The sequence below is a fragment of the Grampus griseus genome (genome assembly GCF_964374135.1).
Source record: "Grampus griseus genome assembly, chromosome: 3".
Classification (NCBI taxonomy): domain Eukaryota; kingdom Metazoa; phylum Chordata; class Mammalia; order Artiodactyla; family Delphinidae; genus Grampus; species Grampus griseus.
This window is the reverse complement of record NC_139019.1, coordinates 171,843,460-171,860,443: the sequence shown is the minus strand read 5'-3', so window position 1 is coordinate 171,860,443 and position 16,984 is coordinate 171,843,460. Positions and strand designations below refer to the sequence as shown.

The 16,984-nt window shown below is 62.2% G+C and overlaps 2 protein-coding genes across 3 annotated transcripts in view; both read left to right on the top strand.

Moving 5' to 3' along the window:
• Positions 1–1,119: 1,119 nt before the first annotated feature.
• On the top strand, positions 1,120–2,927 carry RPS15 (ribosomal protein S15). Of its 2 annotated transcripts, none has more exons than XM_082652222.1 (4): positions 1,120–1,189; positions 1,576–1,661; positions 2,464–2,698; positions 2,782–2,927. In XM_082652222.1, exons 1-4 carry the CDS (start codon positions 1,187–1,189, stop codon positions 2,893–2,895), a joined length of 438 nt encoding a protein of 145 aa, XP_082508348.1. In that variant the 5' UTR covers positions 1,120–1,186; the 3' UTR covers positions 2,896–2,927. The 2 variants fall into 2 exon arrangements, with proteins under 2 accessions (XP_082508348.1, XP_082508347.1); XM_082652221.1 differs by having other exon boundaries at positions 1,138–1,201.
• Positions 2,928–7,574: 4,647 nt separating this feature from the next.
• The window catches only part of APC2 (APC regulator of WNT signaling pathway 2), a gene marked incomplete at both ends in the record, with an annotated part of 27,585 nt that continues 18,175 nt past the window's right edge, over positions 7,575–16,984 (top strand). The window contains 8 exons of the mRNA XM_082650415.1: positions 7,575–7,628; positions 13,820–13,978; positions 14,125–14,215; positions 14,345–14,525; positions 15,393–15,501; positions 15,652–15,768; positions 16,426–16,503; positions 16,705–16,803. Coding sequence (XP_082506541.1) covers positions 7,575–7,628; positions 13,820–13,978; positions 14,125–14,215; positions 14,345–14,525; positions 15,393–15,501; positions 15,652–15,768; positions 16,426–16,503; positions 16,705–16,803 — 888 coding nt within the window. The remainder of the gene's footprint in view (positions 7,629–13,819; positions 13,979–14,124; positions 14,216–14,344; positions 14,526–15,392; positions 15,502–15,651; positions 15,769–16,425; positions 16,504–16,704; positions 16,804–16,984) is intronic.

Sequence of the window (16,984 nt, the reverse complement as noted above, 5' to 3'; positions counted from 1 at the left end):
GTGCAACCATCCCCGCCCCCGCATCCATCTCCAAAACTTTCTCTTCCCAAACTGAAACTCTTAACTCCCCATCCTACTCTCCTAGCCCCTGACCCCCACCATCTACTTCCTGCCTCTATGGATTTGGGTCCTCTGGGGACCTCACATGGGTGGGAATATACAGTATTTTGTCCTTCTATGTCTGGATTCTCTCACTGATGTCCTCAAGTTCCATCCACATTGTAACATGTGTCAAAATTTCCTTCCTTTTTAAGGCTCAATTATATTTCACTGTGTGGGTGGACCTCATTGTGTTTATCCCTCATTCATGGATGGACACTTGGGTTGTTTCCACCTTTTGGCTACTGTGAATCATGCTGCTGTGAACATGGGTGTGCAAATCTGTTGGAGTCCCTGCTTTCAGTTCTTTGGGGTATGCACGCACAGTGGGACTGCTGGGCCACATGGTACCACATACATCTTAATGTACCAGAATTGCCTTCAGATGGACACTTGTTCCAGTGACTATTAAAAGCGTACTCCTATATAGCTCTCATCCCTCGGCCCGTCCTTGCTCTTCTTGTTAGACATATCACATGTTATGTGTTGCAAACCTAGCACTGTAATGTTGCAGTTGTTACTTTATATCGATATAAGTTCGTCTGTTAAAGGCTGGCTGGTCCCTATCAGGGAAGAAGTTTCTGACCATCTGTGCAAAGCCAGTGTTCCAACCCCCCGAGTTTCCTTTTGGATAAGATATCTGTATGACCTTGTTTCTTACGGGTCTGTCTCGCCCACTGGGACGCGAGCTCCCTAGGGGAGGGCCAGTCCCGAACCCAGACAGCGCGCTTACTGCAAACAGGCACTCCATAAACACTTTTTTACGTGGATTTCATTATGGAGATTAAGGAGCACGAATATGAGTTTCCAAAACGGGCGGCGACGCGTCTCACGTCCCCCAGTTGAGGAAGGGGCTCCCAAATACTAGGCGGCCGGCTCCAGCCTGAGGGGTCCGAGCACCCAAGGTTGGCAGAGGCTCCTTTATTCCTCGCAGCCAGCACTCTGGCCTCCGGACAGCAGAGGGCGCGCGTCCTCCGTTGGGAAAGCGGAAGCGCGCGCGCGCGCAGCCCTGGGGCGGGGCACGTGAGAGGCCGCGAGATAACTGCGCAGGCGCAGAAAGGACGATCCTTTCGGAAGACCCGACCAGATGGTGAGTGTCACGGTTAGTATGTCTGTTCCGGGCCCATCCGGCGCCATCCGAGCTCTGGCCGCGCAGTGGAGGCCGGGGTCAGGCCGCGCGGCTGCGGCAGCCTCCTGCAGGCCTCTGGAACCGCCTCCGGACATGGGGGCGCGGGGCGGGCCTGCTGGGTGTCGGAACGACCCGGGGCAGGGAAGGCTTGTGTCGGCCCGCTTGTCCCAGCCGAGCCCCCGTAGCCCCGGGCCGCCCCAGGACGGGCCCGAGGTGGTGCGCCCCGTGGGCTTCCGTGCCCGGGAGGGCCGCACGTTTCTCGGCGGGAGCCGCGGGCCCGGTTATGCTGCCGCAGGCTGGGAGATGGGTCTCGGGGTCCCCGCTCACCAGTATCCCGGCCCGCGCAGGCGGAAGTGGAGCAGAAGAAGAAGCGGACCTTCCGCAAGTTCACCTACCGCGGCGTGGACCTCGACCAGCTGCTGGACATGTCCTAGTAAGTGGCGGCCGGGCAGGGGAGGGGGATGGCGGCGGCGGGGGTGCCCGAGGGCTGGGGGCTGCAGCCTGATCTGCGGCTGCGGCCGTAGACCGTGTGTAAAGGAGAGGGCGGGGCTGCGTGCGGATAAAACTCCACGTGGAGACGTTGAGGATCGAATTTAAAAGGATTTCTACGCGTCCTCTTTGGACGTGTTTTCGTCCGCTCGGAAATGTAAATGCTGTCCTAGCTCGCGAGCCTCTTGAGATCGGGCAGCTGCAGGCTGGGATTTGGTACGTGGGCGGGAGTTTGCCGATCCCTGGTCTAAGGTTTGGTTGGAGGAGCTGGAAGCTTTTAGGCGGGGTGGGTGCGACGACCTGGCCCCCAGATGGGGAGAGAGGCTTGCGGACAGCCAGGGACGCCTTTTTTCCTGGAGGTTACGCGGGTCTGGCTCGGAGGGGGCCGGCTTCCTGGGGGCACAGCACAGGGTCCTCGTTGGCTGTGGGTTTCTCAGGGTGGCCCCGCTCCTGGGTTTTTGAGGCCTTCGGGGCAGAGCAGTTTGCCCGTGAAGTTCGGCGGCTCCGCCGCCTCACCTGAGCTACCTCTTTTCCTGACTCGGCTTCCTCGTTTGTAGACAGCGGGGGGCGGGGAGGCGGTTCTTGAACCGGAGGGCTTTATCCCGAACATTCGGCGCGGGTGCCGTGGGCCCTGGCCGGGCTGCGAGTGTTGCTTTGGGGGCCCTACGGGAAGCGGGCGTGTCAGTGGGCGGGCGGTGGGGGTGAGCCGGGTCTCAGGCCTCCCGCTCTGTGCGCTGTGCCTGCAGTGAGCAGCTGATGCAGCTATACAGCGCGCGGCAGCGGCGGCGGCTGAACCGCGGCCTCCGGAGGAAGCAGCACTCGCTGCTGAAGCGGCTGCGCAAGGCCAAGAAGGAGGCGCCGCCCATGGAGAAGCCGGAGGTGGTGAAGACGCACCTGCGCGACATGATCATCCTGCCCGAGATGGTGGGCAGCATGGTGGGCGTCTACAATGGCAAGACTTTCAACCAGGTGGAAATCAAGGTGCGTGTGGGCTGTGCTGGGCCGGGGTGGGCGGGGCGTGGCCACCCACGCCCGCCTGACCACCCTGCTCCCTTCCTCCTCAGCCTGAGATGATCGGCCACTACCTAGGCGAGTTCTCCATCACCTACAAGCCTGTGAAGCACGGCCGGCCCGGCATTGGGGCCACCCACTCCTCCCGCTTCATCCCCCTTAAGTAGCCTGCTGGCCAATAAAGGTAGAGACTTGTCTAGTCCCGAGTGCGACCAGTCCTTCCCACGTGTGGTGCTTCCGGTCCACCCCCCAGGGAAGGGGGCTGGGCCTGGTCACAAAACCTGGAGGCTCAGGTGGGTCACGGGCCATTGTTGGACAGCGTGTGGCCCTGGGTTTCCTGCTGTAGACACAGCCCCTCGGGTAGGCTGAGGCTAGGGAACGGGTGGGTTGGGCTCTGTGCTAAGTCCCGGGATGTCCAGGGGCCTGCGCTGCCTGCATCGGTGCCTCCTCTTGGTTCTCCCTGTGCTCCCGATCAGCTTCTGAAAACCACAGTAACCCCGGGGCCCTGAGCCTTGGATCGCGCCTTCCTGGGGTGTCCTGTGGGTGGGGTCTCCACCGTGTTCCCTAAGTCTTCCTGATCAGATCTTGTTTCCTTCACGATGGGAAAGATGGCAGGTGCCCCAGTGGATGGACAGGCACCGTGACTGTCCAAGCAGCAGTGAGGCCCTAAGGGGTCCCTACGACTTGCTGATGGGATGTGGAAGAAAGTGAATGGGACTCCCAGGTTCTGGCCTGAGCTACTGGAAGGCTGGAGTTGCCATCAGCCAAGGTGGGGAGCAGGGAGGTGTCCTGCAAGTGGCCTTTAGGCACCCAAGTATGCACCTCAGTTTAGAATGTGAGGGGCGGCCACAGTCCAGCCATGGAGGCGGGGAGGAGATGGTTGAAAGGAGCTTCTCCCCCTGTGACTGCTGCTCTAGGCTCCTTTTCCGGAATTTCAGTTTTAACGTAATTTGCTTGTACTGTTATATCTTGGTCTGGAGTTAAATTGAACAGAAAGCACAGCTCATCCTGTGTAACCTCGAGTGGAGAAGGCAGGAGACAGATTGCGTGATGGGATTAAGCACTGGGGTTGGCCCAGTTTGGCAGAAGGACCCAAGTGCTGAGACTAGATTCTCTGCAGTCTGTCTCATGTCCCTGATTCATGGAGGGCTCCTTTAAACCCTTAAGGAGAAGAGAGCAACCCGTTAGGAACAGGGCTGATGTATAAACAGACAGACGTCAAAATGCTGCTGGACCTCTAGTTCCTAACACACGCACATGCCAAGAGCCAGAGCCCTGCAGAAACCATGAGCTTCCGTGGGCTGAGAAAGGACAGGTGGGCCTGACCTACACCTGGCAGAAGGGAAGGATGAGTGGGGAAGGCAGCCCGTGGGTCTAGCTCACTAGATAGGACACCTGGGTGATGGCAAAGGTGAGAAGTGAGGGGCTGGCAGCCCATTCAATGGATAGAACACTGACATACTTGTGGATGGCCCCCTGAACCTGATAGGGCTTCAGAAGAACCAGCTAGAAACTTGAATACATCACGTGAGGCTTGGGTGTCGGGTGAGATTAGCTGTCTGCCTCGCAGTGAGTTTAAAGGACTTTGTGAGGGCTGCCGTGGAAGGTCTCTGGGCAACATGGACCAGATTCACTTCAGTCAGAACAGGACCTGCCTGCCCGGCCCCACAACTGGAAAGCAAGTAGGTAGCCTCCCTCCACTGTAGCCTCAGTTGTCTTTTTGGAAATTCCATAATTTAAAAGAGCAATTGGGCTTTACCTGGTGGCGTAGTGGTTAAAAATCCGCCTGCCAACGCAGGGGACACCGGTTACAGCCCTGGTGGGGAAAGATCCCACATACTGCGGAGCAACTAAGCCCTGCGCCACAACTACTGAGCCCGCACGCCTAGAGCCCGTGCTCCACAACGAGAGAAGCCACCACAATGAGAAGCCCGTGCACTGCAACGAAGAGTAGCCCCTGCTCGCCACAACTGGAGAAAGCCTGTGCAGTAACAAAGACCCAGCGCAGCCAAAACAACAAAGGACTTCCCTGGTGGCGCAGTGTTTAAGAACCTGCCTGCCAGTGCAGGGGACATGGGTCCAAGCCCTGGTCCAGGAAGATCCCACATGCTGTCCATGTGCCACAACTACTGAGCCTGTGCTCTAGAGCCCATGAGCCACAACTACTGAAGTCCGGGAGTCCTAGAGCCTGTGCTCTGCAACAAGAGAAACCACCGCAACGAGAAGCCCATGTGCCGCAACTAGAGAAAGCCCGCGTGCAGCAACAAAGACCAACACAGCCATGAGTAAATCAAATATTTTAAAAAGGAAAGATAAAGCAATTGCGGAAGTAAACACGTTTTTTACATTGAATTGGAAGAGTAGAGAGGAATGCCCTGGGCAAATCCGACCCTTCGCAGGGAGGTGGTTTTTGACACTGAGCACGAAAAGCTGTACAAACGTGCGTAACTTTGGAGCTGCTAGGCCCTCCTGCAGGAGCAAAATGCATGTGCCAGGGGTGTGAGCCCCTCCATCTTGCGGAGTGGAGCAGTGCTGGTGGAAGTGGGGATGGGTGCTGCAAACATTGCCATCTGTTTGTAAATAAAGTGTTATTGGCACACAGACATACCCATTCATATTCATTCCGGTGCTTTCCTGGCCTGCGGAGTCGAAGTTACTGACTGAACCTTTAGCACAGAGTTTCTTGTTTTGTAAAAATGAGCAGGACCCTCCCTGGGACAGCAGCATTGGTGTAACCCCTCATCAGGCCCCCCATAACCAGGGTCACCTTTTGAGCGTTCACAGGAAGCTTTCAGCCTGGCCACCACAGGTCACCTGGGTGGGCTTAGGGCAGGAGTGGCAATGATCATCACTTTAATTTTCTGCAGTTTGTATAATAGTTACGTAAGATTAGGAGATTGCATATTAGTATTGTATCGAACACCTTGTCTTATCCAGACTGCGGCGCGTACTGTAGCCGCCAGGTGGCGCCTGAATCTTGGAGTACTATCGGGGCGGTACAGGGGGCGAGGCAGGAGTCCTTGTAGACCCGGACGTCCCCGCCCAGCCCTTCTGTCTGGTGGCGGCCCGGGCTCCGCCTTCAGGCCGCGCTACGTTCCTGCTTCTTTGTCCCGTCACTCCTGAATCTGTCCTGGGCCCCTGAAGCCTGCGCGCCATCTCCACCATCTCAGAGGCAACTCCCTCGCTGGGGCTCGGGGCTCTACACCCCTCTCCCACCCCCGTCGGTCAGCTAGCTTCAGAACCTAACTTGGGTCTGCCGCTTCCCACCGCCCCACTGCTACCACCTTGGCCAGCCCTCCACCATCTCCCACCTGGACGTCAATTTAATGCGTGTCATCCTCCTGGGATCTCCCCAAGCTCCAGAAGAACGCCCAGGGTCCGCCGTGGCCCAGGAAGCCCCGCCCCGCGCTGTTCCTCGGCCTCTCCCAACCAGTTCCCACCTCCCAGCCTTCCCACGGGCTCCGCTCTCCGCCGGACCCCCTTCCCGCTGATTCCCGGCACCTGCTTGCGGAGGCCGGCCCTCACCATCCCGGCCACAGTAGCGCCCCTTTCTCTCGACGCTTGTTCTCTACTCCCCAGGACTTAGCAGAGCTCGTGATAACGCCCCCTCCGCCACCCCCACCGTCCCTTTCCATACCCCCCTCTCCCATCCCTCCCCACCCCACACCATCCTCCCCATCTCCCCCACCCCACCCCTCCCGGACGCCCTCAGTCGTCCCGGACCCCGCCTCGTCTCCCGGCACCTCCCACGGCCTGTTCTCCCCGAAGCCGCCAGAGGGCGCGTGTGAGCAGCGAGCGGGGCGAGTCCCTGCTCTGCCCGCCGCCCTGGGGGCTGGCTCCCTCGTCCCCCCACCCCGGCGCTGCACGGCCTGACCCGCCCAGTCTCCTCCTCGTCCTCACCTCCTGCCCCTCCCTTTATGCTAGCGGTTGATTCTGCCGGGATGCTCTTCTCTCTTGGGTCACCCCTCAGGTCTCCACTCAAGTGCCCTTCCTAGTAGCCCCCCACGCCCCCCACCTCCCCTGCTGTTTCCTCCTCAGCGCCTACTTCTAGCCAACATGTTCTCCTGTTGACTATCGGTCCCTCTCCCCCCAGTGTCAGCTTCCCACGGGCAGGGGTTTTGACTATTTTGTTCACTGCGTAGGGCCCAGCACGCAGTAGGTGTTTAATAAGTGTTTGGTAAATGACTGAAAGTTGGTTTACGTGTGGTGTCGCCCACCAGTCCCCCGTGTGCCCAGCGCCCAGTTCAGAGCCCGGCAAGCAGCAGGCGCGCAGTCAACGTTTGCTGAATGACTAATGAACGGAACGCGCGGCCCCGGCCACTGCAGGGACACTGTCCAAGCGGGCAGCCGACTGAGGCCGAAGGGCGGCGCCCCCCTACGTCCCTTAGAGATCTCTGCCCTCCAAGGGGACCCCTCCTACCCCGGGCCCACTTCCCAACACCGGACCGCCTCTCCAGCTCCCGTGAGAGCCCCTCCCTGCTCTTCCCCCGCCCCCAGGGACCCCTCCCGCGCCTCTCTAGGGCTCCCCAACCCCGTTGGACCCCCGCCCCTCCCCCCTCCTTCTCCGCTTACGCTGGTCCCCGCCCCCATCTCCCTCACTCGGTGTCTCCTCACGCCGCCCCTCCCAAGTCCTCAGTCCCTCGAGACTCCCTTCCCCCGCCCGGGAGGGCCCCCCAGTTCCCCCCTCTTTCGCCCCCTTCGCGTTAGAGTCCCCGCCTGCCCCGCCGTGTGACCCCCTCTCAGTCCCTTGCTCCGCGCAGGCGCAGGCTTCCCGGCCCGTCCCTCCCACCCCCACCCCCGGCGGCCGAGGGGCGGGGCGCAGACTGATTGAGGCGGCCGCGACTCCATGGGGCTCCTGGGGCTGCTGAGCCTGCTGCACTCGGCCTTCTTCGGGGACCAGGTAGGGCGCGGGGGTCCCGGCCGCGGGGCGTGGGGTCTGGCCGTGGGCGCGGCTGGGGCGGGAGAGCCGCAGCCCGGAATGGGGTGAGGACCGCGGGAACGGTGGTCGCGGCAGCGGGAGGCGCAAGGGCACGCGCAGGGAATCGCCAAGGGTCTGGGGTCTCGCGCAGTCGCTGTGGAGACCGTTGCCAGGGAAACCGCCTCAGGTTGTTCGCAGGGCTGGCAGCCCCTCCCCCGCGCCGCAGCCACAACCCCCCCCCACTCCGGGTTTGCGCAGGCGCGGCCACGCCGGGCCCAGCCTTCTGCCTCCGAGACAGACCCCCGGACCCCTCCTCATTGCGCAGACCAGAAGACTGGCTACGGCGGGAGGGCTGCGGCGGGGGCGCTGCGGCGAGGACTCGCTCTGCCGAGGCTCCGCCGTGCGCGGGCGGGTGGGGGACCGTGCCACGCCCTACAGCTCTCCAGGCCTCAGTTTCCCCTTCTGGCCGCAGAGCGTAGGGCTGACTTAGATGTTCGCCCACGCGGATGTCCATAGTAATATCCATCCCACCGGGCCCGAGCGCTTTGCTGGCCTCCGAAATCTGAATTCTGGGCCTATAACATCCCCTCTTTAAGAGAAACTGAGGCTGGGAGGGTGCTGCGGGGAGCCCAAGGTCACGCCTCGAGCTGGGCTGGAGCCTGAGCGCGGGGCGGAGGCGCCCGCAGAGGGCACAGCCCAGAGGCCGGCGGGAGCTGTCCGCGGTGCTGAAGGGACCTCAAGCCCGTCCGCTTCACGCCCGGGAAACTGAGGCCCAGAACCGTGGTCAGGCGACCCATCCCGGGTCGGGATTCGGGGACGCGGCCTGGACCAGCCGGCCCCACCCCTCCCCCACCTCCAGTGGCATTCTCTCCTCACCTGTCAGGGCCCTGCCCAGTCACTCAGCCTGAGCCCGTCTCTGTGATCTCATGACCACCTGCTGCCTTCCTGCTCCCTTGTCCCCCACCCCCATCCAGCTCCGAGTCGGGGGACGCTCCTGGTTCCGCCCCCGGCCCCTGACACGGTGGAGGCTCAATGGGGAAGGGGGGGGCGAATCAAGGGGGCAGAGATGCCCGGGGTCAGGCTCAGAAGGCCCAAGAATGAACCTGGCTGTGTGCCAGGCTCGGGGGGCGTTGTTTTATGGTGGCGATGGGGAGAATCGAGCCCTGTGCGGTAGAGGGAGCAGACGATACCAGGGAGGGAGACTGGGAAGAGGCCCCCCACTAGGCCTGGGCACCCCGAGATTGGGCCTGGGGTCCTGAGAGGCTCTGAGGGTTCCGAAGGCTCTTGTCTTTCTAGAATTTACAGTGATGCCCGATTCTGGCTGTGGCTCAAAGATTTACAGGGTCAAGGATTTGGGGTGGTGTCAGGGACGTGATGTTCCAGAGGCTTGCGGACAAGGGCATTTTGCCTTGGGGTCTCAGCCCTCATGTGCTCTCAACCTTCCAGGCCCCAGCCCCACCCAGAGTGGTGAGGAACGCCCAGGGAGGGCCTGGCTGGGCTTGCGCATGAACTCAAGCAACGTGCTCCCTGCCCTGAGCGCGTCAGTTTTCCCCCGTGAATGAGGACAAGACTGGCCATTGGATCCTCCAAGCCCCCTGCCAGCTCTAACGTTCTGGCTGAGAGGGGCCTGGAGAGCAGTGGCATCTAAGACTGGATGGGGGAGCTGAGACTTCGTCCCATGGGGGTTGGGGCAGGGATTCTCTAACCACCTCCCAGTGAACAAAATGGGAAACTGAGGCCATGCCCCAGGTCATGCAGGGGAGTCAAGGTGGAGCTGAAGTCGGCCCTGGGCTCTGTCCTCTCCCCGCCCCCATTCCAGCTTTGCCCAGTCTGCCCTGCTTTCCCGTGGTCAGCTCAGCCCCAGGACTCCTCCTTCTCTAAACGCCTCATCAGTTCCCTGGTCCAGCCCCACCACCGAAGTCCATATGCCTTGAGTGGGCTCTGATCTCTCCTGGCTCCAGGCATTGTATGTGCTGTTCCCTCAGCCTGGAATGCTTTTCCCCTCCTTGATCCCATGCCCAGCTCTGATTCATGCTGAAGAGGCCCAGCACCGGTGTCCCCTTCTAGTGCAGCCTTCCCAGCCTCTGGAAAGAGCCCTTCTGCCCATTGCACTCACTCCCGGGTCCCACAGGCTGGGGGCGGCTGTGTTTGGCTCCGGAGGCTCTGGAACACGCAAGGTCCAAGTTCTTTCGGCGCCCCCAGTGTTTTTGTCCTAGGGTGGGACACAAGGGGCCTCCTGCAGCCGGCCCAACAGGAGACACCATGGTAGCCGTGGTCCTTGTGTCCTTGGCTGCCCCTCCTGTCCTGTCCTTCCCTGCACCAGCCCTTACAAAGGCTGCAGCCACCTCCCCATTTTACAGAGGGAGAAACTGAGGGTCTCCAGGTGAACGACTTGCCCTGGCCCCCCAGCCAAGAGAAGACAGAGGCAAGCCCCAAAGCCATGTCATGTCTCCTTCGTCCTTTGGGCAGCAGGCGGCCTGAGCTGCAGCTGCAGATTCGGCCTCTGGGTGTTAAACCCTCAAGTGGCCTCCGGAGACCCACTGACGATCTGAGACAGCTGGGGATGGGTACTCCTGGGAGCCCAGCCCCCTCCCTCCTCTGGCTTCCCTTGTGCAAGGGTGAATTATGGGTCCCACAGGGGACAGACACAGAGAGTCAGAGATTCAGAGAATGTAGGAAGGGCCATGGAGTCACGGAGGCGCTGACACTCTGCCAGGCAGGGGGACAGGGAGAGATGTAGGGTCCCAGCGTGCCTGCCCATCCCCCACGCTCACTCCCCATGTCAGCCAGGACGCTCGACGGGGTGGTCCAGCTAGATCCCCAACCCTGGCCTGCCCTGACCCATCGGATCCAGGCCAGGCCGTATCCGTGGGGAGGGGCTTCCTGCCCCGCCCCTGGAGCTTCCCTCCCTCCACCCTAAGGTTCTGATGTAACACCCAAAACTGGATGGCTTACACTCAAATTCTGCAGATCCAGCCACTGCAGGTTCTGAAACGCCATTTCACCCCGAATGGAGTGGAGGACACAAGGTCATGGTCATTGGGAGGCTCCCTTCCCCAAGGGGGATTCACCCATACACACACGCACGCACGCACACACACACACACACACCCCGCCGAACCCGCTCGGAGGCCCGAAGCCCCGCAGCCGCCGGCGGTCCCAGCCCCGGGCCGCCATTGGCTGTTGCCATGGCACCAGCCCATCTTCCCGTGCCGCCATTGGCCGCCGCGCCTGCATCCCGCATCCTCCCCCGCGCGCTGTGGTCTCGCCCAGCGCCCGGAGTGGCGGCGCCGCCTGGCGAGGCCCGGACTGGGCTTTGTCTAACGCGGAGTCCTTGTCCGCCCCGCCGAAACCCCGGAGCCCTGGAGCCCGCGCCCCGCGGCCGCCCCAGCCCCGGAGGACTGGGAACTTGGGCGGGGCCGGCGTAGCTGCGCGGAGGGAGGAACCCCCAGGCCCTCGGCACCGCAGCCAGCCCAACCCCAGTGAGATAAAGTAAGCGGGCGCCTTCCCTGGGTGGAGGGCAGCGCGGGTGCGGCCTCCGCCTTGCCGGAGTCTCTGTCCTTTTCTCTCTGCCGCGCCTGTAAGCACACAGGCTGGAGCCTCCGTTTCTTCAGGGCGGAGCCAGAGGAGAAACTGTGTCCCAGGGAGGTGGGCGTCTGCGTCGCTGCAGTTGATCCCATGCAAACACCCACTCACAGGTGTCAATACCCAGACCTCCCAGAGTCTTCGGACAAGCCACTGTGTGTCTTGGGGAATGGTGCTGCACCTCTCTGGGTGGCAGCTTAACTAGAGGACGTGCGGCCCCTCACTGTCATTCAGACAAAACCCCTAGCTATTGGTGCTTTCCTATCGGTGCACACATCTCGGATGCGGTCCCCCGAGGCAGCCTGGGGGTGAGGGGCAGACAGGAGGGAGGAGGTGGCCTGTGACGATGGCAGGAGTTAGGAGAGGTGCTCCGGGCAGGAGAACTGCATGTGAAATGGCCTGGGGGAAAGAGAGCTGCCGGTGGCAGTGATGCGGGCTGTAAGCAGAGGGCTCACAGCTTATGCTGAGGGCACTGGGGAGCCGTGGAGGCATTGGCGCAGGGGAGAAATGGAATCCAACTCGCAACTTGCCCTCTGTCTGTGCATGAAAAGGGGATGTGGGAGGCCGGGAAGAGGCTGGCGAGGCTGCCCCGGGAGGGGCCAGCTGGGTAGAGCTTGAGGGGCTGGTGGGAGTGTGGTGTTGGGGACCCAGGTTGGAATGGGAGGGAGCCTGATGCGTGGCCCTGCTACCAAGTTCAGTCTGATGGGGACGCAGGAGTGACCACTGGGTCACTCCTGTGGGGGGAGTGAAAGGTCTGAGGCTCGGTCTGGGCCATTCCAGAAAAGCCCCTTGGGGGCAGCCTGGGGAGAGGGCCCCAGGAGGGGTCTGGGTTTGCCGAGTGGGAGGGGCATGCACGGGACTAGTGCTTCCCCCTGGCTGGGCATGGCATGGTGGCCTCAGCCAGGACACAGGGCCCCAGCCGGACCCCAGGGATCTTGCCACAGCGCCAGTGGGTCCTGATCCCCAGCTGGGACCCCCAACTGAGCCTCGGGCAGGATCAGTATCAGGGTAAGAGAGGGGACTGTGGTCCTCAGGCGCCAGCCTCCCCCACCTGACACACTGTCACCCATGGGACTGTCCTGTCTGCTCCATGACCACCATCCCACCTGGCCCTCTAGTCGGCCCATAAGATAAGCCTGGTAGACCGAGTTCTCCCCATTCCTCAGATGTGCAAACCGAGGCCTGCAGCGGGGGAGGGGCTTGTGTGCTTCCAGCACTGCCTGGACTTGTGACCACTTCCAGGACGGTGTCTGGGTCCCAGTCATGCCTGCTGCGTCCCCCCAGGCTCAGTTTCTCTCTCTGGGAACAGTCGAATGCTGATCCTTGAGGCTCAAGGCTCAGGACTGTGACAAGGTGTCAGATGACAAGGCCAGGCACGCAGTAGGTCCTCTGAGTGGTTAGAATGGACTGACTCCTCCTTGGGGCCGAGCCCCCCCTACCCCTACTCCAGGCCCAGCTGTGCCCACAGTGGGTGGGGGGGCTCCTGGGGGGAAGGAGAGGGAGAATGAGTGAGCGAGTGAAGGAATGGGTGTGCCCCGGTGGTGGAGGGAGAGGGAAGGGGCAGGTGCCCCCCTGTGGGCAGGGGCGGCTGACTGATTTGGGGAGGGGGCTCAGGCGGGCAGGGGGAGGGGGCTCCCAGGGAGGAGGTGGCGGAGGGGATGGGCTGCCATTGGTGCATCTCAGACAAAGGCGGAGGGAGGGGGTGAGGGCTGATGGGAAGGGAACAAAGAGGAAAGGGGGGCCGGTGGTGGGACGGCTCGGTCAAGATGGCCAAGCCAGGGAGGAGACACCGGCTAGCTGGACAGAGGGAGGAGGCTGGGCTGTAGCAAGAAGGGCAGCCAGACACACAAAGAGCAAGTGGCAGTGGCGGCTCCAGGGGCGGGGGCAGGGGCCTCCGGGGGCTCTAGGGACAGAGCGCTGACCGGAGGGGCATCAGGGCCGAGCAGGTAGCTACTCCGGATCCAGCCGCTGCTGGAGGGGGTGTCCGGGCTGCAGACCCCCAGGATGACTACGGTGGGTTTGTGTCTGGCTGGCTGGCTGTCCAGCTGCTGGGGCCACCATCAGCCCGTCCATCGCTTTCTTAGAACCTTCACGGCGTTCTTATTGGCCAGCATCTGGGCCAGCTGGTAGTCTGTCCACCCAGCCTCTGGGCGGCTGTGCTCATTCAGGAGAGGGTCTTGGCTGTCCGTCCATCTGTCTGTCTCTCTCTCTCTGGCTGTGTGTCTCTGAGCCTGGTGGCATTGGGCTGGTGAGTCCCCCTGCCAGTTTCAACTGTCTGGCTGTCCGTCTGTGTGTCTAAAAGCCCCACAGTGATGGCCAGTGTCTGTGTCTTGTCTGTTGGTCAGTTCAGCTGTCTGTCTGAACACCTCTCCGACAGTTCTGTCCCTCTGTCTCCCGTTGTCCCTGCCTATGTCCGTCACTCCAACTGCCAGGCCGTCTGTCCCCCAGATTCCCTGGGCCAGCACCATCCCGCCTGCAGCAGTCCACGCCAGCCACCCCTGCCTGAGACCCAACCCAGGGCTGGAACTTAGGTCGAGGGCCGCCCCCTACCCAGACCCTCAGATCATCCCTCTCTCCCGTGGGCCCAGGCGCTGCAGGAGCTGAAGATGACGAGCTCCGTGGCGCCCTACGAGCAGCTGGTGCGGCAGGTGGAGGCCTTGAAGGCCGAGAACAGTCACCTGAGGCAGGAGCTTCGGGATAACTCAAGCCACTTGTCCAAGCTGGAGACAGAAACGTCGGGCATGAAGGTGCGAGGGGAGGCTGGGCGGAGGACGTGGACCCGGGTCACAGGGACAAACACCAGGGCGCTGGGCCCAGGGATGGGCAGGCAGGACAGGGGCATCTCACAGGGGGCTGGACCACTGACCGCTCTCTTTCCGGCCTCCATGTTCAGGAGGTCCTGAAGCACTTGCAGGGCAAGCTGGAGCAGGAGGCCCGCGTGCTGGTGTCCTCGGGGCAGACCGAGGTGCTGGAGCAGCTGAAAGGTGAGGGGCTGGCCTGGGGACCCCCCCCCCCGCACGTTGGGGCCAATGCTGGTCTGCTTCCTGAGGGAGCTGGGAGGAGGGGGCGCAGGGGGCGTGCTGACGTCAGCCTCTCCCTCTGCGCTCATCCAGCCCTGCAGATGGACATCACCAGCCTGTACAACCTCAAGTTCCAGCCCCCGGCTCTGGTCCCTGAGCCCACTGCCCGGACCCCCGAGGGAAGCCCGGTGCACAGCTCTGGGCCCTCCAAGGACAGCTTTGGGGAGCTGAGCCGGGCCACCATCCAGCTGCTAGAGGAACTGGACCGGGAACGGTGAGATGGTGGGGAACCTTGCCACAGGCAGTGGTCACAAGGCTCCACCCACATCATGAGCCCCCTTGCCCACTCCCTGCCCCATCCCCATGTGGTGCCTCAGCCCCCTTTCCTGGCCCAACTGACCTCAGCTGGAGGACAAGGGGGGGGTGTTCCTGGCAGAGGGGAAGGCTCCTGGGAGACGTCCCCAGGGGTCCTGGACACACAGGCGTCACCAGGGACAGGGCTGTGTCCAGTGCCAGGGCTCACAGTCAGGCCTGGAGCCAGAGAGACTCAAGGCAGCCTTTGTGGAGAAAGGGCTGCGGCCCAAGAAACCTGGGCTTGAGGCCAGAAGGAGGAGGCAGGGTCTGGGTACCTAGCTCAGCTCAGCTGCGTTGTGTGCGGTCAGACGGGGAAGTTCTGGAGCAGCCTGGAGTTAAGTCCATGCTTTGCTGTCTGACCTCAAGCAAGAACCCTAGCCCCTGCCAGCCTCAGACTTCTGCTCTGTAAAATGGAAATAGCAGTGTCTCCTCACAGGGTGTGAAGAGGGAGACTCTACTGCACCTGGAGCAATCCGAGCCTGAAGTTTGCCCTGTGTAGGCTAGAGGGAGATTAGCCGGTGTTCGAGAGCTGTTAGAACAGCCTCCTCAGAGCCTTTCTCCGAGGACCAAAATTTACAAAGGAGTTACCTTTTTTACTTTCAAATAATTTCTGCACTCCATCCCCACCCCAGTGCCAGGGGCACCACGGGCGAGACTTTGCCACACTACCTATTAAACTTGGCACCCAGTAAGCACCCCAGAAGTGATTACAAAAGTCAGGGTAAACAAACACGTGGCAACGTCTCCCGCTCTGTGAGCCCGCGTCCACCGACCGGCCCTCCGCCAGGTGTTTCCTATTGAATGAGATCGAGAAGGAGGAGAAGGAGAAGCTCTGGTATTACTCGCAGCTGCAGGGCCTATCCAAGCGCCTGGACGAACTCCCGCACGTGGAGACGGTGAGCGCGCGGAGCAGCCCGGGATTTTGCAGTGCCCCGCCCCGCCCCGCCCCGCCCCGCCCATGGCGGGGGGCGGAGTGGAGCGGAGGCCCAGCCCTCGCCCGGGTATCGCCCCCCCTCAGCTCACCGAGGCCCACCCGCCCCTCCCAGCAGTTCTCGATGCAGATGGATCTGATCCGGCAGCAGCTGGAGTTCGAAGCCCAGCACATCCGCTCGCTGATGGAGGAGCGCTTCGGCACCTCGGACGAGATGGTGCAGCGGGCGCAGGTGCGGCTGGGGCGGAGCCTGGGCGGAGCCATACACCAGCGGGAGGATCAGAGCGCAGATATTGTTGTGGGAGGAGCGCAGATATTGTTAATGGGCGGGGTTATATGCCTGCGGGCGAATCAGAGGACAGAGACTCCTGCGGGTGGGGCCTGACGCAGGACGCGGAGCCAGAGTTAAGAGCGGAGTGTGAGCGGAGCCATAGGGGGCTTAGCGCAGACCCCGGCTCAGAGGACAGAGTCCCAGAACGATAGGGACGGGGCGACCAGTGCGAGGAACCGAGTCTGACCAAGACTTGGGCGTTGACAGTCAAATGGCGGGACCAAGTCAGAAAATAGGTGGGTCCGGAGGGATGGCCTGGGGTTTAAGTTGTGGGCGGGGCCAGAGCCTGGGCTTGAGGGTTGGACCTTGGGTGGGATCAGGAAGTGGAGTCAGATAACTGGGGGGGGTGGGGTGGGGGTGTTGAGAGTGGGTGGGCCATATCAAGGAGGAGGCGGGGTCAGAGCCCAGGGTGGGGTTTTGGCAATGGATGGGGCCAAACCAGGGACTGGGTGGAGTCAGCATGGGGCAGGATTTGGACTGGGGAAGGGGCCATATTGGGAGTGTGGGCGGAGTCGGAGCCGGGTGGGATTTCCTCAGTGTGCCCTTTCTCCCACGCAGATCCGTGCTTCCCGCCTGGAGCAGATAGACAAGGAATTGCTGTCGGCACAGGACCGGGTGCAACAGACCGAGCCCCAGGTACCAGGAGGGGCGAAGTCAGAGCCCTAGTGCGTGGTGACAGCCCCAGGCAGCAGGGAGACCCCCAGGCCCTGCCCAGGGTTCAGGAATCCGTCTGCGGCCCCCGCCACATCGTCGTGGGGGTAGGGCAGGCATCAGCAGCCTGGGCGCTTTGTGGGGTGCCCCTGGGCGGAACCCGCAGGCCTGGCGTTCTCCCCACAGGCCTTGCTGGCAGTGAAGTCGATGCCGATGGATGAGGACCCAGAGGCCGAGGTCCCCACGCACCCTGAGGATGGTGCCCCTCAGCCGGGCAACAGCAAGGTGAGGGGAGTCCGGGGGGGGGGATGCTGAGAGGCGGGGTGGGGGCAGTGGCGGCCGGCTGGGTTGGGATACACGGTGAAGTGGGTCCTGCATCCCTGCTGCATTCGAAGGCCCCTCCCTCTCCAGGCCTCCCTAAAGCATCCCCAGGTGTGGGAGGGTCATCCTGAGTTGGAGTGAGTCG